General features: G+C 40.3%; 1 protein-coding gene across 1 annotated transcript; it reads right to left on the bottom strand.

Moving 5' to 3' along the window:
- Positions 1-19850: 19850 nt before the first annotated feature.
- Positions 19851-20801, bottom strand: LOC133832317 (uncharacterized). The gene is made up of 2 exons (XM_062262679.1): positions 20373-20801; positions 19851-19916 (listed from the first exon to the last, which is right to left on the bottom strand). Exons 1-2 carry the CDS (start codon positions 20799-20801, stop codon positions 19851-19853), a joined length of 495 nt encoding a protein of 164 aa, XP_062118663.1.
- Between the last annotated feature and the right edge of the window lie 2842 nt (positions 20802-23643).

The raw sequence follows: 23643 nt of genomic DNA on the forward strand, positions 1-23643 counted from the left end.
AGCAAGGGTAAGTTCGATGCTCATCACCGAGGTCAATTTCAGGCCCTGACCAGTGATGGGACAGGCGACATCAACTAGATAACCGAGCGCGAGCTGGACAAGATAGAGATATCATCTTCCTGGGACATGAGCGCTCAACCATGGGGATGCACTTGACCGTAAGTTTCAATATGTACAAAGATATTTTAATTATATTATATACTTTGTTTAACCTTCTATTATATTTTCTTTGACATACGTTCCTTGCCCAACTTTGAGTAGGAGTCAAGACAGAATCTAAGATGGACCGAGTTTCAATGAGAAATTTTAAGCTCGAGAAGGAGAAGGATGATCTCAAGGGTATGTATTCCCAACTCAAGAGGAGAGGAACTCCAAGATTGGAGAGGTGTACTCCAAGCTCCACGCAGAACTTAATACAACTTGTTCCAACAAAAAAAGCACCAAAGACTAGGACGCCGAGGTGATCAATGCTCGGGATGAACTTTAAGCCCATGTCGACAACCACCAGGCCAAGGTGTATTCGATTGTGGAGGAAATTTTTATCAGGTCTAGTATTTCAGCCAGGATGATAATTTCTCCTTCCAGGAGGCAGATCTCTAGGCTCGTTATCATGCCAAGTTCCAGGACCGTCTGACCAAAGAACCCACAGAGATCGTGGAGACATCCGATGCTATAGGTGACAGTGGGGAGGACGAGGTGTCTTCTCAAGGTCGTGGCCAGACCCAGGGTTGAAGAGGAGCCTCTCTCATTTTTTTAGTTGTTGTTTTTTTTCTTTTTTTTTTGTTTGGGGACTTTTAAAGTCCCTTGTAATCAGGCCCTAAAGGTTGAGACAATTTTCCAATTTTTTCTTTGTTCGAGGTTAATATGCTCATTCTACATTTACTCATCTCATACATTTATACAATTCCATTCCACCATATTACGTGTATTTATATTTTACACACATGCGTAGTTATAGGAATTACTTTAGATCTAGGTATTTTTTAAGCTTATGCTTGATAGTTGACCAGTTATTTTCAGATCACATACCTAGTTAGATCCTGGATTTGAATAGCTTAGTAGCATAGGGAATGATTGGTGTAGAAATCAAATATGATTTTATGTTTTCAAAAATTAAAAGTTGTCGGACCTACAAAGAAAATTTGATTGGTTAAACATTTTTAAAAATTAATTTAAAAAACAAATTCAATTTTACTGAAGGATTTAGAAAACGAAAATTTCATGTTTTCACTATAATCCTATTTTTTTTTTTTTAAAAAATTAATTTTCTTGCTACTTTTCTTTTATTTTTCTTACCGTCTTGATTTTTTTTTTTGTCCTTTTTACAAATCAATCTTCTTTTTTTAAAGTTATTTTGTATTTACTTCTATTTAAAATTTTTAGTCATTTATATAAATTTAGTAAAATAATTAATTATAAAATCATACAACTGAATATAATTTTATTCTAATTTACAATATATTTACTAAAAAAAATTCATCAAAGAATAAACATATTTGATCAAATAAAAATTACAACAAATAAATAAAAAAAATATTTTCACTTCAATTATTATTATACCAAAAGTAAAATATATATATATATTACATATTCAATTTTTAGATTTTCTACCAAATAATTATTCAATTTTATATAACTCAAATATAGTTAACGGACAATACATTCAATCACATTTTTAGAAACATATTTTCAGACACTAAATCTAGATTATTTTTTCAGAATCTAGATTATTTTTTCAGAATCATACTCTTTCAAAATATAATTTTTAAATCACTAACCAATCATGCCCTAAAAAAATATAACTTTAATTTAGAAAAAAAATTAAAATTAATGACAATGCAATATTGTTATGAATTTAATCAATGCACTACTATTAAATTTTAATTTATCAATATAATTAAATTTTACTTTCAGCTGAACCAATCACGTATTCAGTTTTTTTTATATTTTCAAATTTAATACCAATCACAGATTTAGTTTTTTAAAACTCAAAAACAGTTTACTGACATTGAATCAATCACATTTTCGAAAACATGTTTTTAGTCACTAAATTCAGATTTTCATTTCAGAATCTCACTTTTCAAAATTACAGTTTTCTAATCGCGAACCAATCAGACCCTTACCTGTTATTATTTTAGACCTTGTACTTGGTTAAGTCCAACGTTTTATTTCTTTGATTATTCTTTTAACATAGCTATATTTGGAATTAATATGAAAACTCGAGCTGTTTCAAGGTACCAAATTATTTATTTCAAAATTCTATGTTATAGACATTTTTCAAGGACATAAAATATTAAAGACTAAAGTTATGGATCTCCCCCCCAAGCGATCAAATTTATTAAAATCCTAGGTTGCTTTGGAAGGGTTATAACACAAAATTTAAAGACATATTTGGTATTGTGTTTAAATTATACAACAACATTTAAATTTATTTCATTATAAAAAATACTTAAAATAAATGGCTTTTATAAGTAAGCCTTACAATTGGTCATATATAAAAAAAAAACTAAACTTGGACTAAACTCTCATTGATAATATTTCTTCAAATGTAGTTTGTTCCAAGTTCATGGAACTCTTTCTCCATTTAATCGAGTTAATTTAAACATCCTTTCTGGTAAGACTTCCATAATCTGATAGGGTATTTCCAAGTTTGGTCCTAGTACGCCCTCTTTAGGATATTTGTTTGGCAAGAATACTCTTCTTAATATCGAATCCCTTAAATCGAGCTTCTTTCTCTAACTTTTGAATTGAAATACCGAGCTACTTTGTACTGGTATTGTGCGAGCTAGAGTTACGATGATTCTCGATGTTCTTCAATCAGGTCCAAAGATGCTTCCAGTAGATCATGGTTTTATTCTTGATTATAAGTTGTTTTCCTGTGGGATGTCACTAGGCCTAAAATGGGAGCATTGCTTCACTTTCATATGTCAACGAGAACGGGGCATTGTCGATGGGTGTGTGGTGAGAAGTTATGTATGCCCAAAGTACTCGTGGGAGCTATTCAGGCCACAACCCTTTGAAGTTCTCCAATGTCTTCTTCAAGCTTGCCTTCAGAGTTTTATTCACCGCTTCAACTTGTCCATTAGCTTGTGGATATGCACAGAGTAGAAACTCTTAATTACTCCATTCTTTTTTCAATAGTTTGCAAACGGGTCACTATTGAACTAAGTCCCATTTTCATAAACGATTTTCTTTGGGAGTCAGTAGCGAAAAATTAAGTTCTTCTCTACAAAGTCGAGTACTCTCGGCAAGGTTATTGTTTCCTATAGTTCAACTTCGACCAACTTCGTAAAATGGTCAACCTCAACCACATGATAGTGAACTCCACCATTCCCCGTTGATAGTGATACAATCGAATCTATCCCCTTGACAGCGAATGGCCAAAGCGACCACATCATCGTCAGCTACACAGGTGCAACCCTAGCTATCGTCAAGAAATGCTGGTCGGAGTATCTTCATGGCTAAAGTTTACCACCCAGTGTGATCTCCCTAATACCGCATTGAAGGCTGAGGTGCAATCTACCACAATAAAGTTTGCCATCATGGTGGTTTGTCTGGGCTGTTTTTTGATAGTGAGGGCTAACTCGATTGCCCCTAAGGGCTGTATTGAATCTCACGTAAATCCATACAAATAGGTACTGCAAGGCTTTAGGTACCGGATGCTTAGTCCCATCTTCTCCAGAGCTAGGCGATATAAGATGTCCACAGAGCTTCCATTATCCACCAAGACTCGATGCACCCTCATGTTAGCAAGCTAGACAGTCAACACTAGGGGGTCATTATGGGGGAAATGTACACCCCATGCGTCTTCCTCAGTGAAGTTATTGAGTCATTTTCACCCTTAAAACTCTTCGAGGGGTGTTGCTCCAGACTTAAGACGCAAGGTGGTGGACTTCGTCTGGCCTCCCGGGCATATTTATCTCGTCCCTTCCTTGACTCGCCCCTGAATCCTGGCCCTCCATAGATGGTCCTGACCTATCCTTGTACTTCCAGGGCCACCTCTCGCGTCTGCGGCGAGGATGCTCCTTCTTCCGGCATTTGGTTCTCCTTGCAGACATATTTGCCCAAATGTCCCCTGCCGATAAACTCCTTGATTTCTACCTTCAAATGGTTGCTTTTTGCGGTGGTGTGGCCGATATCTTTGTGATACTGACAATATTTGTTGGAGTCTCTTTTTGTCTGGTCTTTTTTCATTGGCGGCGGCCTTCTAAAAGGGACCTGGTTTTTGTTCGTAACAAAATTATGCTCTCTCGCATGGGTGAGGTCAGTATAAAAGGTGTAGGGGCTCTGTCTGTGCTCATTAGAGCGCTGATGCTTTTGGGGTCGATCATCTCTTGTTCCCTCATATACCCTATTCTTCTTTGTACCACTTTGGCTTTCTCGGATTGAGGATTTTGGTGGCGACTAGCCTTTTCCGGCCTTGAGGCTTTCGTGACCATCTTCCACTCGAATATATTTCTGCGCCCGCTCGTAGAAATCGTCCAAGTCTGTGACCTCCCTCTTGAGCTTGTTATCCCATAACTTGCTTCCAGGGCGTACTCCGGTTGTGATGGCCATTTTTAGCTCTCTACGAGTAAAACTTCCTACTTTGGCCGCCTCATATTGAACCTATGAATGTAGCTCTTTAGACTCTCATTTTATCCTTCCTTCACATTGGCGAGGCTGGTGCTTGGCATCGTGTAGTCCCGCACAGCGTGGTGTTGCTGGAGAAATTCATCAGAAAACTGTTGCCAAGATTTGATGGACCCTGGTCTATGTCTCTTGAACCATTTGTACGCAGGTCCTTTCAATGTGACAGCGAAGCAATGGCATCTGGCCCCGCTACTAATCCCCCTTAACTTCATTAGGTCGTTAAATGCATCCAGATGGTATTTAGGATCTGTGCTTCCTTCATATGGGGTAATATGGGGCTCCTTGAAGTTGGCTGGAAGCCAGATGGCTTAGATCTCCTTGATGAAGGGCGACTCATGGTCGAACTCATCCTCAAAGGCTTGTCCTCCAGAGGCGGTGATGATTTTGCTTCGTAGGCTCCGCATTTCTTTATCCAGGTCTTGTCTCCTCTTTTTCAAGGTGTCTCTCAGTGTGGATGGGTTAGGATCCCCCTTTCCTTTGCCTTCCCAGGGCGCCATAGGAGGCGTGGTCCTTTTACCCGCCCTCTTTTTGTTGAGTTCCTCTCGTAAATCTGAGGGTGTTCTCCTTGAGGTGACCTCGACATCGTTATGAGGGGCAGCATTGGTCTTCGGCTCTGGCCCCAGAGACTGCTTCGGCGGTCTGGGACGTTCGTGTTCTTTCATCCGAGGGGTGTTACTAGTGGAGAGTCGGGTCCTTCCGTTGTCTATTGGCAAAGTGGTTTCTACCCCCTCTTGGCCTCGCTCTTTCCACTTGGGGAGTGTTACGTTTGATCTCCCTTGCAACAGACAATTTAGCAACTCTTGCATGTTTTCCAGGGTGGTTTGTAGGCTCTAATTCTTATGGTGAAGTTCCCGTATCTCGTCTTCATAGAACCGAGACTTAGAACTCGAGCTCACGGAGTGGACCCGAGGGTTCTTGTCAGGCCTGCGCATCGATGGGCTTGGATCCTGCCGACCGGAGTTTGGCACCTGCGGCAGACTTGGAGGCAGGAACTCACCAGCACCCCTTGCTAGTGCATCCATTGGCCTTAGAAGACCCTGCTCAGGTGGGACTACCGAGGATGAGCCTCCCTTTCATCTCCGTGAACCTCAGGCTCCTTTGGGGCCTCGACGCTTGTGGGTGGAGGAGGATCCTTCATAGAGGCTTTTAGCTAATCTCCGTCAAGATGGACCTCCACCTCTCGTGGCTCTCTCAATCGTTTCGAACGTCGTGGTATCTTTTTCTTATCAGAATCGACGGAAGAACAGTGGCTTGATACATATTCATCCGACAGACGGCGCCAAACTGTTGATGGTGAGAACTCGTCAACGAAGTTAAGTTGGAAAAATTAAAGTATAGAGCTTATCGATGAACAACTTCAAAAATCTAAACAGAAACTTAGAGAGTAGTTGTAGAATGAAAATGGTGAAAATAACTTGTATTTCTTATGGTATGATGCTACAGTGTTTTCTTCCAACCTCCTTCCATGTGGAAGTGTGGTTCCTTTTATAGTGGGCTCTAATGGCCCCTGATACATTGTGGTCCAGGGGACCAGATGGTACGCAAGTACACTGTTAAGAGAGTGGTCTCAGGGGTAGTGGTGTTGGCTCCAGTACGTGGTCAGACATAGTGAGGATGTCCCCACTACTTATTTTGTACGAATGTCAGAGCAGTGGCACCAGGCATAGTGGTGCAGGTGGTGGTGTCGACTCTGACATCTTGTTAGAAGTATATAGGCCATGTCCCCTCTCCTACTACTCCCACTACTTGTCTGGCATGAGTATGTGGATCAGGCATATTGGGTCTTACAGGTCGTACCCCGTATGAGCTCCAAGCTTGTACGATATTTTCGAATTATACTTGTTCTTTTACCTCTACACGTTGGAGTTTCCACAGGTCCTCATAGGATACACCATCTTGAGTTGTTAGGCTTTTCAAAGGTAAAAGATGTTGAACCCACAGAGATTGATTTATTAATTGTGCTAATTACTAAACTTTTAAGCCTTTAATTTTATGTTCAGAAAATTAGATTTTGGAAACCTAGAATATTTATTTCCCTATTTCAAATTACGAATCTCAGTTTATCAATTATCCCAATCTATTCCCCTATTTATAATTTCAAGAACCCTAATTTAATTCATCTACCTTTCTCAAGTGCAAGTGATTTTATTCTTAATTAATCAACAAGATATATTTATTCAATATTAACTAAACAAGAATTCATTCAGCAATATGGTTCTCTTAATGAAACCCATAGAAATCACAGAATCTCTCATCTCACAGTTTTTCTATTTCATACAATTCTAGATCCAATTTAAGATTGCCTCTCTCAACTATAAAATCCTAAATCTCAATTCAATTCAATGATGATCAAGCATGAAAAAGATAAACATTACACAAAAGAATGTATGAACAAATTAGAGAAACCTCATGAGAATAATATCAAAACTTTAATTCAATAATCTAATATACTTCCATCAATATTCTAGAAAATATGTTTACTTTGTGATCACAAACATTAAACCAATAGCATTCATATTCATGATTAAAAAGAAAAGAAAAGTAAGAGAAGAAAAACTAGATTAGATGTATAATTTGGCTTCAATCCTTCTTCTTCATGTTCTCCAATGTATTCTCTACCTCCAAGACATTCTAAAAGTCCCTTTAATGAAACCCTAAGTTTATATTTATAATCCCTAAAAAATACCCTCAATTTTTTTAAAAAACTTGTGATTTAAGTGCACGACGCAATTGTGCCAAAAACCAGGCACAATGGCACATAAAGCTCTGACTCTAGATGAAATTTTAAATTATGGAAGCAGTCCTGGTGCAATGGCACCTCATTTTAGGGTCATCTTTTCCATGTAAAAACGTATAGTAATACCCCACACATGTAGTAAGTGTAGCATCATAAGATGTATACAAAGATACTTAAAAGTCTCCTTCTACACTGGGGGACAAGCAAATGTGTTAGTGTAAGAAAAATAACTATCTCAAAAAGGATACTTACACCCTTCGCACGACTATCATCTCCTCCATGTAAGACTGCACCTCGAGAAGAGCATCCTTCTACGTGGGACTATGTTTCACAGCATCCTTATACAAACTTGTGTCTCACAAGGATTCTCATATCTGATATGCAAGATTTCTATGCCAGAACTCATTTCAAGAAGCCATTGTTTTGCAGAGTGACCTCATTACACCTCTAACGACCATGCTACGAGACCATGTTACAAGACTCACACCTGCGAGATCCATGTCACGAGAGGTACACCATACAAAAAGGTACATCACAAGAGAGTTCTACATGAGAGGTGCACTATGCGAGACCTCTATGTGTGAGAGGTACACTATGTGAGACCTCTATGTTAAAAGTACCCTACACGAGACCTCTAGGCGAAGGGCCTACATGAAAACATGTGAGACCTTATTACAAGAAGTCATTATGCCTTGGCCAGACCATATTACTCCCCTAAGAATTATGCCACGAGACTTCACCATATGGGGGTTGTTACGCGAGGCCACATCCTTAAAGAACACCTTGAGAGCACTATGCTAGAGGCACCTCGAGAAGCTACCTCGCGAAAGCATGATACAAGAGTTTACATGGAAAGTCTTATTATATGGGTTTTGTCTCAAGGCTCTCTCATCACCCCACCATGTATGACCTTACACCAAGAACCCATGCATAACTTTCTCTCACATAAACATATCGCTGCTTAGAGAATAGGAATGTGAAATTCAACATATAGAAAGCTTACCATCCATAAAAAGATAGTCCATCACTTTACCACTCGGTGTATAATGTCAAAAAGCTTGCTATCAAATATATTTCCATGAAATAAAGGGTAGCCTATGGGTATGAGGAATAGTGACATGCCTCTAACATAACTAGAAGGGTAGCGGCCTTGAATCAATTCATCTTAAGTTGCAGAGATAAGTTCCTGCCTCTCTTCAACATCCTAAATTAGGGCAAAACGTTCGCTTGGAATAAAGAACACGAAGGAACCTTCATCAAGTTTAAGGAGCACCTTGGGAAAAAACCCCTTCTAGCCAAGCCGAACAAAAAGGAAATGTTGTAACACCACTAGGTCGTATTTGAACACCCTTTACATGCATCATCTGTGAAAGGTGAAAAGAAGCACCAATAATAAGCTCACTATGTCAGTGAGCTCCTCGTAGGCATTTGAATCCGTTACACCCAAAAAAAGGGTTGTCATTGTACACATAACAACCTCTAAAAAATTGAGGCCATACTTTCATGCTCACTCCCTCAAAGTGCTCACCAATTACCTCTATGGAAAGTCCTCCATAGTACCAAAACATCAGGAAGACTGTTTAAATTGTTCATTGAGTTGAGCAAAATTGACATCACTTATACTCCGAGGTATCAATCAACAGGAAAATGCTATTGGATTTCAAGGCCATGTAGACCTACTTCCCTAAAGGTTAAGAATAAGCCAACAAGACAAAAGGACCACAAGGAAGGGAAAATTATGATCCCTCTCACGTATGGCCACATGAAAGAGTTGTTAAAATGTTTTTCGCTCAGAAATCTGAGAAGTACTAGAGGCACACAAACCATCCTAGTGATGCGACATCTCAGGTGCCCTACTCCAAGTATTGTGCCTCGAGTGCCTTAAGTTGGATCCACCTTATTTTAAGCCAATTCCAAAGTATAAGAATCATGTTTGAGAGTGGGGGACATTTATAGGAAGAGCAAAGCCTCCCCAGGAATTGGATCAACTTTGGCATGAGTGGTCGAGATCAAAGGCTGGAGTACATAATTGGTGACCTAGGGATCCACACCAAAAATTGTTTGACGCTCACTCAATTCCAAGGGAGTCATGAGGATCACAATTTAAAAAGTGTACTTTTCTACATCTCCACAACAAGAAAACATACTTGTAATCCATATGTCATAAAAATGGCAGAAAAAAAAGTGTACAAGAACAATTGAAATTCTCCTTATAGACTAGGGGGCAAATGTGAACATGAAAACCTATCAAGAGATGCACTATATACCAGACCTCATTTCTAGAAGCCTTGACACCTTAGCACCACATTGCTACCCCTCAAAGGGTCATTTCACAAGAACTCATCTCAAGAGCCCTCCACAAGAGGGAATGAAATCCCATAACGCGAGACCGCACCTCTACATCTTGTGACCATGCCATACTAGACCATGCCTCACTACGCCACTGCGCAAGCCCCCCTTGTCACGAGACAAACTAGGCAGGGTCTTGTCTCACGAGACCGATCAGGACGAGATGCCTGAGAGAGCCCCCTGTGTAACGAGTGCAATAAAAAACGTGGCCACCACGAGAGCCCCCGTGTCACGAGACCTATCAAATGTGACACCTCCGTGCGAGCCCCGTGTGTCGCAAGATCCTCGTGCGAGAGGTCTATGCGAGACCATGTCATGTGAGACCCATACGCTAGAGCATGCAAGATACTACTCTACGAGACCATTATGTAGTTGTGTTATGCGAGAGGCTCCATATATGGGTTGTCCTTGAGTAGAAGGTACTATGCATAGCCTTCGCAGCATTGATAACCCACACTGAATGCTACCTAACAATCAAGATACTTAGCTTCATAATATAGAACACTTGTTCTGCTTGAGAGGAGAATCAATTGCCTCACCAACACTTGGTGTCCATGGAAGGGCTTGACATATAACGTATCTTCAAAAGGTAAGAGACAACCATTATGTATGGGGTACACTGGCATGTTATGTACGTACAAGCCTAAAGAAGTCAGAGTACGAACATAACGCCCGTGCCAGACAAGTAGTGGCAACACAAGGATAGTACATAGTGGAACCACTACTAGTACACCCCTGACATAGATCAGAGTCGACCACCACTCCTCTAACTCCAATACCATATGCACCACTACCAACCTGTATCATGTCAAAGTTGCATTTTTTCCCCCTAGGACCACGTTGTACAGAGACCCATTATAGCTCAACTATAAATAAGGCTTCACTTCATCATTTAATGGGGTTGGAAAATTATTGTAATACCATCATGTTCTAATAGAAATATAAGTTTTCTCTATTGTTGTTTTGCAATTTTTCTCCGAGTTCATCTAAGTTCATATATTTCTTATTTGTCTTGGTATTTTCCGACCTTAATGTAGTTGATGAAATATCACCGTCAACAATTTAAAAGTTCATGTTATAATCATTTAGTTACTTAAATCTTTAATCACCAAGATTTGTATTCATACTTTGAATATGATTATTTAATTATCAAGATTTGCATTCATACTTTGAATATGGTTCTTAATTAGCATCTAGGGTTTATAATATTGAATTATTCCTTTTATTCATTCTTGATTTAGAAAGTGTAAAGCCATAAATTCCAAGCAGTATCATTGTCCAAGATCCTTATTTCCTAGCCCACCGTAGATGCTTGAGGTTTTTTCTAAGAGGAAAAAGAAGTTGGATTTAACAGACCTTGGAAATTCTCAAGAAAAACACTTTCTTGAGAATATCTTGGAGAAAACTTATGATCTTTGAGAGCTATAGAAAGAGAGAGACGTAAGAAGTGTAATCAAGGCTTCAAAACTTTTATAGTCAAGTGAGAATTAGGCGACACACCTCCTGTTATGTCGCAACATGTTGCGTGCTACTTAAGGCTTTTACATGTTTTCTTGTATTGGGTGGGCGATATGTCGCCTAATGATGTGTAATATGTCTCCCCCACACTTGTCAATTTTTTCAAACTTGACCTTAGAAACTCAAAATGCTTCCAAATATTTTTGGCATGCTTAGTGTTGACGGTGAAAACTCGCCAATGAATTAAGGTCAGAAAACTTGAAGGCATAACCAGGAACTTACGAACTTAGAAGAACTTGCAGAAACATAGTGAAAATTGTAGAAGAACAATAGAAGTAGACTTATATTTTGCATTCAGAATAGTCTGATGTTACTAGAATTTTTCAACCCCCTTCCTTAGATAAGTGAGGTTCCTTTTATAGGTGAGCACTACTGGCTCTTACCACATAGTGGTCCCATGGGACAAAAGAGGGGGTATCTGCAGGCTGTTGGTGATCGTGGTGCAGGTTGTAGTGGTGTTGGAGGAGTGGTGTTGGAGGAGTGGTGGTCTGATCTAGTACATGTCAGAGAATTGCAGGTAATGCTCCAAGCCTTGTACTATGTCATACTACCACCACAAATCTGGAATGAATGTCTTAAGTGTGGTAGTGGAGGCTTCACGATGTAACATCCTTGTACTGCCATTACATCTCAGGCACGGACATTGTATACGTTGAACCTACTGTACTTGATAAATATTATCATTTTTCCCAAGCGTACTTGTGAGTCAAGTCTATTGGTATTCGACTAAGTATAGGCGCTTATCATCAAAATTAGGATACATACATGAGTTATATCTGGCTGGTGGAACCCACTCTAGAAAATAGAGTAGGGCCCCAAGAGAAGGTACGTAAGGCGAGATGCCTTAGGCTAGGCTTGTGCTTCGCGAAACCCTTGGTGTGAGGCGCGAGACAAGGTGCGTGTGGCAAGGCATGTGCCTCGTGAGACCCTCAGTGTTAGTTGCAAGACAAGGTGCATGTGGCGAGGCCCCTTGGACAAGGTGTTTGCCTTGTAAGACCATCGGCGCGAGGCGCGAGACAAGGGGCGTGGGGCGAGGCCCCGTGGGCAAGGCATATTCCTCTCAAGACCCTTGGCATGAGGCACGAGACAAGGTCCATGAGGTGATGCCCAGTGGGTGAGGCACGTGCCTCATGAGACCCTCAACATAAGGCATGAGACAAGGTGCATGGGGCAAGGCGTGTGCCTACGAGATCCTTGATGCGAGGCCCTAGACAAGGTGCATTGGGTGAGGTCCCGTGGGCGAGGTGTGTGCCTAGCAAGACCCTCAGCGCGAGGCATGAGACATGGTGTGTAATGAGATCCCCCTTAGGCAAGGTGTGTGCCTCGTGAGACCCTTAGCGTGAGGTGGAGCTTGGTAGGCAAGGCATGCAACCAGGTTTTTTTTTTTCCATCCTGGGCTGGTATTTTTAGAGACACAAGTTAGGGGCCATTGTAATCATTTGGCATCCACACTTGCCCCCTATATATGAGAGGGCCTTTAGGCACTCTGGTAGACTTCACGATATGGTGTCTTCAAAGTATATGTGTTGTTATTGTGTTTCTTTGCTTTGGTAGTGTGAAGAAACACACTTTGTATGTAGTGATCTTCATGACTTCTTAAGAATGAATGTGAGCCTACCATTCCACTTTCCAGATCCCAAGGTGAGTGTAAGGCTTCATTCCTGACCATGGATTGTATATTGATTCCAATAGCTAGGATGGGCTTGGATTTTCTATAAATAGGCCTCTTCTTGAAAGCCTAATTTATACCTCCATTTTCCTTAGTTTAGTGGTGCCTTAGTCTTTAACACTCCAAGAGGTGGATGGTTCCATTCCCCACAAGAGAACTTTATCATTCTTTTGTTTTGTTTTTTGTATTTTGGTATAAATATATATATATATAGATATTCATATATTCACTTGGGTATTAAAAAATTGCCCTTTTCTACCCCCCATTTTTTCTAGGCATGTGGTGCAAGGTATAAAGGTATCATCGATGAGTGCAGGTGTTTGGTGCGAGGATTTGAGGTATTGATGGTGGTGTGCATCCCTAGTGATTACGGGCCTCCAGTAACTGTCTCTTATCTATTCGAGGTATGCCCTTGTTACTCCTTTCAAATTTTTATCCTCAGAGGGTATAAGCTACTATTAAGGAGTGGTGTTGCTTTTGCCCCAATACCCCCTCACGTGAAGCTCTATGCTAGCGTCCATTAGCATGTTCACCTCACGCACACAATACCACGCCCCATAGTTGGTCCCCATTTAATGCATAAGTTTCTAGGGCTTTAAAACACGTTGTTTTGTGTCTTGTAGCACCTCATATACTGCACACACATTTGCACCCATGCTCTTTATGAGACATCATTCCATGATTTTCGGTAGGTCATCTAGCATAACTCTTGGTGTTGAATCCATAGATCTATCTTCGTTGGATTCGGAGCCTTCTATAGATAACCTACACCATCTTCATGATATCTCAAAGAAGGCTCGTATGTATCATTTGGAGCGATTAACCAACCTTAGGAAAAAAAATTGGGTTGTTGAAAGTGAGATAGACTCTGTCTAAATGGGTGAGGGGCTGCTTCTTCTAGGGACCCCGCAATTACATTGCTAGTCTTAGAGCGAGTCTTCTAGACTTACAAATGGAGCTGACATTTATGGAAGAGAAGCTTCTGCCTGAACCTCCACCTCCTAGCTCTCCTCTTTATGAGGAAGATTCCTATAGTGTTTTTGAAGCCACCTCTCGATACCCTCAACCATTGTCTATAGTGTATCCATTCTTAACACTTCCACCTCCAATACCTAGGTGGAAAACTCCCGCGGGCAGAAAGCAGCAGGGATGTAAATGGAAGGTGAAATCCCCTGTACTGACATCACCCTTTTCTTTTGATCTTGCAGATATGTCAAAGAGAGGACGTCGAAACGTGGTACCCGAGAAGCCATACTTTGATACCCTGCTAGGGATTTCCCTTGTCTCGCATATGTCGAAGAATAAGTTAATGGAACTAATGGATAAATACCATGTAAGTGGTGAGTTCCAATGCTACATGCCCACATCTAAGTGTCAGTCTCATGAGCCACCCCCTTGTCCTATAGCGTTTAGTGAGAATATACTGAAGGTGGGAGGCACGATTCCTCTCCATCTTTCTTTGAGGATGTACTCCAGTGCTTTGGGCTTCCTCCATTTCTCCTGGTTCCAAATAGCGAGTTGACTCTTAATTGCATGTAAATGGCGTATATAAGATGTGTGGGTCATGCTCCTATGGCGAACGAGGTTCACTTCATGTACAATCTAATACTGACTCCTAAGTCAAAGAGCTTCTATTTTCTGCAAAATGCTAACACTCAAGTTCTGTTGATCGAGGGTGGCGTCTCTAATCCTGGCTCATGGAAACAGGATCTCTTCTTCGTCAAGGGCTGTTGATAACTCTTGAATAAAGAGTTATTTGTCATACTTTTAAGCTTATGATAAACAAAAATGAACAAGCTGAGTGATACTTTTTAATGGTTTCATTTCATTTTATTATCCATTTTTTTATGGTCTTATCTTATCCTTTAGTCTTTTTGAAATATTTGAACATTTAATAGCACTTAGAGAGTTTTTACATGGTGCTCTCTGAAGAAAGCAAGAAAAGCAAACATATTTTTATTAGGTGTTGCTTGTGATAAAATATAGGGATTGTTGAAGACAGGAGCTTTTGCTGCAGCATTTTTCTAGCAAAAGAAGGAGGAATCAGCAGCTCAAAAAGGAGGTCATGTGGCATCATTTATCCAGCTGTAAAGGAGACTGACGTGGAAAAGTGGAAAAAGATATTAAATCAGCAGTTATTTTAGTAAGTGGGCCACGTGTGAGAGAAAGAGGAGGGCAAAATGGAGAAATTAAAAGAAGGAAAAAGGAGAGGGTTGTACCCTAGCTAATTAAGGAAGGAGCAGCCTCCAGTTTTGATAAGACTTCAGCCAGAAGTTTACTGCAGAAAACCAGAGAGAATATCAGATAAAATTGCCAGGAAGAAATAGAAAAGAGATTCAAGAAACAAGGAGGCCAACCAAAGAAGCTCAAGCATCATTTTGGATTTGTTTTTCTCTTCTTTCTAAACTCTATTGTATTAATTTCTAAGTTGGATTTTAACTGAATATTATGGGATGTTTTGATTATGAATTAATATATATGAAATCAGCCATGAACTAATTTCTTGGTGGCTTGAATTGTTGATGAACCCTATGTTATAATCTATCAATTTCTTGCACTTTATTTTAGTAAAATCTCCCTTGATCATTCAAGTGTGCTTAAATTGATTGCTTGTTGTTGTTTGGCCAGCAATGGCAAGTTATTTTAATTATATTTAATGCTGGAAATGTTGAATGTAATAGGAAGAATTTGGATGACACAAGTCATAATCTAGGTTAGGTTATGTTAGTAATTAATATAGGGATATGTTAATTACCTTGTGTAACATATGAGAAGTGAACTGTGATTGCATTCTTAAATCTGATTTTGCATAGGAATATGTTTGATTAGGTAGAAGAATTAAGGTCATAAGATTTGGGAAAGTTTTATGCATGTTAAATGAACTTTTTGTTATCCTGGGAGTTTTGCTAGAAAATTGCTGCAGCAATACGTTCGCAATGTGTTCAGGAAAAATAATATAGGGGGATTCAATGATTCAATTCCATATTAAAATTCATATATTTCTCTCAAGGTTCTTGTTCAGTTTACTTTAAGAATTTTACTGATATGCAAGAAATACCTTTTTATCGTACCTTTTTGTGTCTCTCTGAGTTAGCATCGTACCTCTTTTCATATATATATATATTATCATTGTTGTTCGGCTAACAATTGAGCTGGTAGTTCAGGGGACCTCCATAACAAAATATCTACTTAAAAACTTCTTTGCGTAGAGACCTTGGCTAAGGTTGATGCCATGGATAAGATGGCGACTTACCTTTTTACTAGAGCAAACCTCATTGCCTACGGTCTTTCTGGTTTCTTTGATCCTGATTTGCTGTGGTATATTACGGAGCAGAAGAAAAAGGTCCTTCCGATGGGCACAAACTCCTCTGATGGAGGCGACGTTTGGGTTAAAGATGAGCCCTCTCCTTATTGCAAGTGACCGACCCGTGTATCTCCTACTTCTGGGGGGTGGGAGCCTTCTTCTTCTGTGGACCCAGAAACAACCTCTCATTCACGAGCTCTGCCTTCCAACTCAGGGCGCTTTGTCTTGCCCTCCTACGATGAGTTTAAAGTTTCTCCAAGCAACATCCCTAGGTATGGAACTTCTGGGGGTCCTCTGCCCCATTCGGCTAGTGTGTAGTCTGTCCTTGTTCATCCATATGTTCCTGGTTTGAGTGAGGTGCCATGGGTGAATTACGTGTCAGCCCTTTATGTGCAGAGGTACACCTGTGCAGTTGAGGACATTGTTGAGGTCGAGTGGATGGGCCTTGAGATTTTTAATATGACAGAGCTCAGGGAGACGATTATGCATTCAACTACCTAGTTAAGTTTATCTAATTGTGCTTCTTATTAGCACATCTTTATTCTGAAAGGGTTCCCTTTGGGACCTCTTTACTGCGTGTGATACGTGTCTGTTGGTGCACCTTGACTACTTGTAAGGATACATGGACCCTTTGGGTCCTCGTTATCCTTTTATATATTTTTGCGTGCGCTTGTTATTTTGTGTGAGAAGCATCCTTTTCGTCATTATGCATAGTGTTGACGGTAAGAACTTGTCAACGATTGATGGTTAGAAAACTTCAATCTCTATACTATAGGAAGCTTTGAATCAGATAGAAAGAACTCTAATCAACGGGAGAAAACTCAGGAAACAATGAAAACCAGAAACATATATTTCTTAAGTCCCTTTCATACACTCAGTTTTTTCAACCCCTTAGCCTGAGGGGTTGGGGCCTATTTATAGGGGGGCTCTATTGGCCCTGGATACAAACAAGTCCCGGATGACAGGTACGTACACAGGTACTCTGATAGTTTAGTGGCTCAGGGCGTAGTGGTGTCTACCTTGATGGTGCCAGAGTCGTGGCCTAGGACATAGTACTGTCGGCTCTGGTGTACGGTCGGGGGTGTCCAAGTGGTACCACTACTCTTCGTACAGGTCCGTACCGCCACTACTCCTCAAATGCAGATCACAGGGTCATGCCTCTATTCTCTCCACAACCGTACGCCTCATGTCAGTACGCGTGTCTTGTACCCGGTCGTCTTCATCAATCCCCATTTGATACCTAATGCTGACTTGGCATTCCCATTAAATGTCTCTAAGTACTCCCCATGCCAATGCCAAGGAGGCTTCAAACTGTGGGTGCCATGTGTAGCCAAGGCGTTAGGAGTCGAGGTTGGCCTATGCAGGTCACATGAAAGCGAGGCTGAAGACACGGGTGGCGCAACATGGCAGCACCCTCGCATAGCGAGGCTGCCTCTCCTCCCCACGGGTGCAGGCGTCGCGAGGCTAGGGGCACGGATGCCACAACAAAGCCTCACCCTCGCATAGCGAGGGTGCCTCGCGTAGCGAGGCTGACGTTCTTCTCCCGAGTGCAGGCGAGGCTCGATGCCTGATGGAACGGGGCGCACACGGACGACCAGCTGGGGACCCTCGCATAGCGAGGGTGACGTTTGGATTGGCAAGCGGCCGAAGGCCCTCGCTTAGCGAGGGTGGCTCTCTTATCCCAACTCCCTCACCATCAGGTGACGCCCTTATCACCATCATGTGACGCCCTTTTAGGATGTCTCGTAGTATAGAGCTTCACTTGTGAATAGAATTCACAAGGAAAAATTTCCACATTTACACATAGTACTATTTTTACAAGTGTCTTCTTTGAGACCCTTTTTGGCTAGTCGACTTTCGTCGTTCTAGACTTATATGAAGGACCATTTGGGGGCTTCATTTTCTTATCATTGTTGTTTTTTTTTTTCTATGTGGGGGTCCCTTGGGACTTACTAACCCTTTCTAATTTTGTAAGGGTAGCTAATCTTTACAACCTTGAGGGGTTCTACTATCGAGGTCCGTAGGCCTTATTTCCTCATAAGTGTATTTTTATGCCAATAACCTGCCCCCAAGTGGTTGGCAAGATTTATCAGGTTAAGTACTTTTGACTGCCCTTTTCTTCCCCCCCCCCCCCCCTTCTTTTTTTTTGGGAGTGCCCTCCTATCTTTCCCCCCATGTGGTTGGCGGGATTCATTCCACTATGCACTTAAATTATTTTCTTCTGAACATTGACTCTGACGATGGGTGCATGTGTGCTTACAAAGGCACTTACGGCTACATTTCATCTACCATGAGGTGGCTTGGGCAACCTCTTTGAATTTTAACTATTATCATCAACATAAAACAACTAAGTTGTGGACATTCCCTCATTGGAGGTGAAAGTCTTACTAGTAGTATTTGTTGAGATGTTCTGTGTTCCATGCTCGGGGTACCACAATATCATCCAGCTGTGCTAGTTTTCAATTGTTTGGGGGTATCAGTTGGGCGACTTTGTAGGGTCCTTCCTAGTTCTCCCGTAGCACACCTGCCACTGGGTCTTGCATGTTTAGGAGGACTTTTCTCAGCACTAATTTCCTACGTTGAATGCTCTCTCTCTTATTTCTTCCAGTAGGTCCAAATTTCTAGCCATTGTCGTATGGTTAACTTGGTCCTCATAAGCATGTACAGTGAAAGAATTAATCTTTATTTCCACCTGGGGGACAGCTTCACATCAATATGCTAAGGCGAAAGGGGTCTCACCGATACTCGGATGAGACGTGGTTCCGTAGGCCCAAAGTACATTAGGTAGCTCATTGACCCAAGCTCCCTTTAGTTTTTCTGACTTCGTTTTTAGGTTTTTCTTGAGAACCTTATTAATGACCTCCACTTGCCCATTTCCTTGTCGGTGTACCACATTTGAGAAAATTTTCCTTATTCCTTTCTCCTTAAACTACTCCTCCAACTTTACCCCTTCAAATTGAGTGTCGTTATCAAAAATGATTTTGTAGGGCACTCCATATGTGCAGACGATGGACTTGTTCACGAAGGTGGTGATCCGCATGGCCGTTATGTTGACGAGGGGTTCTGCTTCGACCCATTTGGTGAAGTAATCCACCGCTACCACTACATACTTTGCTACCCCTCTGCCTGTGGGTAATGTGTCGATCAGGTCGAATCCCCATATAGCGAAGGGCATCCTTTTCCATAGTGGGCCAATAGTACCCTTGCCTTATGGCTTTCTTGGCTGTGGATTGCCCTCTTCCATGATTTATGCATTCACCCTCGTGTATCTCATTTAGAAATTTTTTGGATTCCTTTTCATCAATACATCGTTGGAGCGGGATAGAGAAGGCCCTCTTATACAAGACTCCATCTACTAGAGCGTACTGGGAAACCATGTAAACTAGCCTACAAGCATCTTTTTTTTCCAACGGTGGGGTTCCATTGCACAGATATCCCACAATGGGGTCGATCCATGACTCTTTAGGGTCACAGACTGTGCGAACTTCTTCTTCAGCGATACTTGATTTTGATAAGTATTCCATGGGGACAGATTCGAGCATATCTCCATCTCTTGTGGACGTGAATTTTTCAAGGGAATCAACATTGATGTTCCTTTCCAATGGGATTTTCTCTGTGGTATATTCCTTCAACTGGTCGAACTAGCCTTTCGCCCTTATCAGGTATGCAACTATCTTGGGACCTTTTGCTTGATACTCACCTTTCACCTGAAACACCACCAGTTGTGAGTCACTAAAAATATGCAAGTGTGTTACCTTTGGCTCTTTGGCTAACCGTCAGCCAGCTAGAAGTGCTTCATATTCGACTTCATTGTTCAAAGCCTTAAATCCAAACGTTATTGAACATTACATCGTGTTCCCCTCGACCCCAGTCATCACTATGCTGCCTCCGGCCCCTCCCTCATTGGACGCTGTGTCCACATGGAGGCTCCACTCCTCTAGCTTTCTTTCTTCCTTACAAACTGATTGATTTTCTTTTGTTTCTTTTCCCTCATCAGACTAATATGTAAACTCAACTATGAAGTCTGCAAGTACTTGCCCATTGATGGAAACTCTCGGTGTATAGGTGATATCGAATTGACTCAAATCAATTGACCACTTCAGCAGTCTTCTCAAGGTCATAGGTTTGTGCAGGACCTACCTCAAAATGTTGTTGGTCAGTACCTCGATGACATGACCATGGAAGTAGGGACACAACTTTCTTGATGCCACTACCAAGGCATACACTGACTTCTCCATCTCCGGGTATCGGGTTTCCACATCTATTAACTGTTTGTTGATGTAGTACACTGGCTGTTGGTGCTTCTTTTCTCCCTTGACCAAAGCGGCAGTTATGGCATGCTCAGATACTGCTAGGTACAAGTATAGTTTCTCACCCTTTAGGGGTTTGGCAAGTAGGGGCGGTTTCCCGAGGTGTTCTTTCAGCTTAGTAAAGGCCCTCTCGTAGTGTTCCTCCCAAGCGAACCTTTTGCTCCCTTTTAGGATGTCAAAGGAGGGGAGGCACTTGTTCGAGAACCTCGAAATGAACCTATTGATTGCTGCTACTCTCCCTGTTAGACATTGTACCTCCTTTTTTCTTTTAGGTGGATTCATCTATAATAGGACTCTGATTTTATAAGGGTTAGCCTCAATGCCCCAAGAGTCAACCATGAGACTCTGAATGTGCATTTGAGTAGGTTTAATTTCTTCCTGTATGCCCGGAGTGTGTTGAACATCTTACCAAGGTCTCCGATGAGCTCTTCAGCATTCTTGGTTTTCACCAACATATCATCTACATATACTTCCATGTTTCTTACTGTCTGATCTACGAACATCCTATTTACCAATCTCTAGTAGGTATCACCCGCATTCTTCAACCCAAAGGGCATTACCTTGTAATGATATAGCTCTTTATCTGTTATGAATGAGGTATGCTCCTCATCGGCTAGATTAATAGGAATCTAGTTATATCCAGAATATGCATCCATGAAATCAAGTAGCTCGTGCTCGACGTTTGTGTAACGTCGCGGATTTTCAAGACTCAATAATGCAGAGATATAAATGTTTTCATTTAACAAAATGTCTCAAAAACCCGTATAAAAAAAACTTTTTAAAAAGTTGTATGGACATACTTAACATTTAATACAAACATAGTTTATGAAGAGTAAACTGAGCCTAGTTTATGAAAATAAAATCACATTTCCCAAAACAAAACAGCTTCCCAAAAGTTCGGTTCACATGTACATTCACAAACTAGACTCATGTGTTCACTGTTCTGCTTTTCCCATGTTCTTACCTACAACAGGAAACAACTAGGTAAGCTTAAACACTTAGTAAGTTCAACTTTAAAAAAAAAATCATGTAGAGAAGACAAGTGGTCACTGACCAAGTTACGGTCTATAAACAACAATAGCTCACAAAATTAGGGTTCCAGATCCATCCAGACCCTACGCAATCAATTTAAAGAACGCAAAAGTGTCCTAGAAAACTTATGGTGATGCTTGATAACCAATGGAAAACTATTTCCTTTAAACAGATAAATCCATAAACTCATAAATATAATAGAGCAAGCAAATATAATATATCACAACTATTTCATATAAACCTATACATCCCTACACTTAGAAAATCCCAGAGCAAGCAGATATAATATATAACAATATAATTCGGGACCAACGCTCAACAATTTCCAACAATTCGGGCGTAACACGCCCTCCAGCATAAATATTAATCTATAAGAGAGAACCGAGTCTCAACACTAAGATCTAACCAATAAATACCCCCATCAAGGGTAACTATCGCGTTACCTTGCGCATCGCTACTAATCCAAGAGTAAATCCCTCACAAGGGTAACCGTCAAGTCACCTAGGGCATTGTTACTATTCAAGATTATAATCGAAGTTACACGGATTTACATAGACTTCTATATTAATCAGTGGTGCTGGTAAGTAGTTGCCCCTAGGGTGTTCAACCTCACTGAAACTTGGCAACCCCTAGTATCTCTAGGCACTCCCACTGAATGGCCAATATTCACGGTTACTATCGGGGAATAACTTAACAGAGTACTTGCTCGGGTTCTAACCCTTCACTTATTAAGTAAGCATGAGGACCCCTAGGTCCCATTCATTTTGGCACCCCTTAGTTTAATCCAGCAATCCTCACCTCTTGTCCACTCATCGTAGAAGTGAACCGGACATAATAAAATCAAGCAGCGTGACGGGGATCATCCATCTAGAATATGACGGATATCTATCGGTCATATTTTCTGAATCAACATCCACTAGACTAACGTCTCTATGCCAACTTTCTACGACAGTGTATATATGTGCATGTGTCTCTATACTAACATACAATACAATAGTCGTTTCATGTTGTAGCCACACAATAGAAGTTGACTTACTTGGAGTCCTTAGCTTTCAGCAAAATTTCACCCTCCAATGTTATAAACCCAGTCAAGAAATTCGTACTAAAAAATTTGAGACTAAACCCTAAGTCTCGGGGAGACCTATCCTATGGTCTCGATACTTAGGCTCGTGTATCGCAATAGTATTTTCTCACAATTCGCCAAAAATCTTATTCATTAAAAGTTTCGCTATTAACCCATACTTTCAACATGCAGTTAAATATATAAAAGACTTTAGTCACTATTATATCAAGAAAATACTAATTAAATTCCTTAATTATTTTTCAAGAAAACAATCTCTTAATTTTCCTTTTATTTTTCTTAAGGTTTTAATCTCTAAAAAACTGTTTTAAGAAAATAGCCTAATTTTAACTTAATTAGGAAAAATCGTTAATAATTTCTTACGTTGACTAGGTTATTCTCTGAAGTCAATTAATCAAGTTCACTTACTAGAAAAATATTTTACTTAATTATTTTCTCAAAATAAAGGGTTTTAAACCATCTTTTAATTTATAAACTTATTAATAAATATAATATTTTATTTTTAGAAAGAATAAAAATTATTTAATAAAATAATTCTCACTAATCTCGAAGTGGTATTTTAGGTCAAAATATTTTTAAGACTTACCAAGTTTTTATCTTGCAATATGAAAAAATGTACTTTTTATCTTAAGTTCCAAAATCTCATTTTTACACTAAGTGTGAAAACCTCATTTTTTTCACATTTTTAACTATATACTTTGTTAGGTCATAACTTGAAATTTACTTACTCAATTGTTACCAAAATTTCCCAATTCCATTTTTGGTATACCATTCAGGTCTTTGTAAAATATTAGGTAAAAAGGAGCATTTTGTATTGGTGAAAATATTTTCCAAAACTGAGGTAAAAGTGACCTTATCTTCAAGTTCTTATTTTTTCCAAACTTTGGCACTTAATAACTTTCAAAGCGTTCAATATTTTTTTACCAAATTTTACAGTGGAATACTAGGTTATGCCAAGAATATGTCCACAACTTTGTAGAAAAAACTGGGTTAATTTGATCTATACAGTGG

This window comes from Humulus lupulus, chromosome 4, assembly GCF_963169125.1.
Source record: "Humulus lupulus chromosome 4, drHumLupu1.1, whole genome shotgun sequence".
Lineage (NCBI taxonomy): Eukaryota > Viridiplantae > Streptophyta > Magnoliopsida > Rosales > Cannabaceae > Humulus > Humulus lupulus.

What these genes read in the sequence shown, in the direction of transcription:
- LOC133832317 (XM_062262679.1), bottom strand. Translation starts at nt 20,801, where the DNA reads ATGAATCCACCTAAAAGAAAAAAGGAGGTACAATGTCTAACAGGGAGA. An exon ending in TCCATGGTCATGTCATCGAG is followed by an intron (nt 19,917 to 20,372) that starts GTACTGACCAAC and finishes GTGGTGTTTCAG; the next exon opens with GTGAAAGGTGAGTATCAAGC.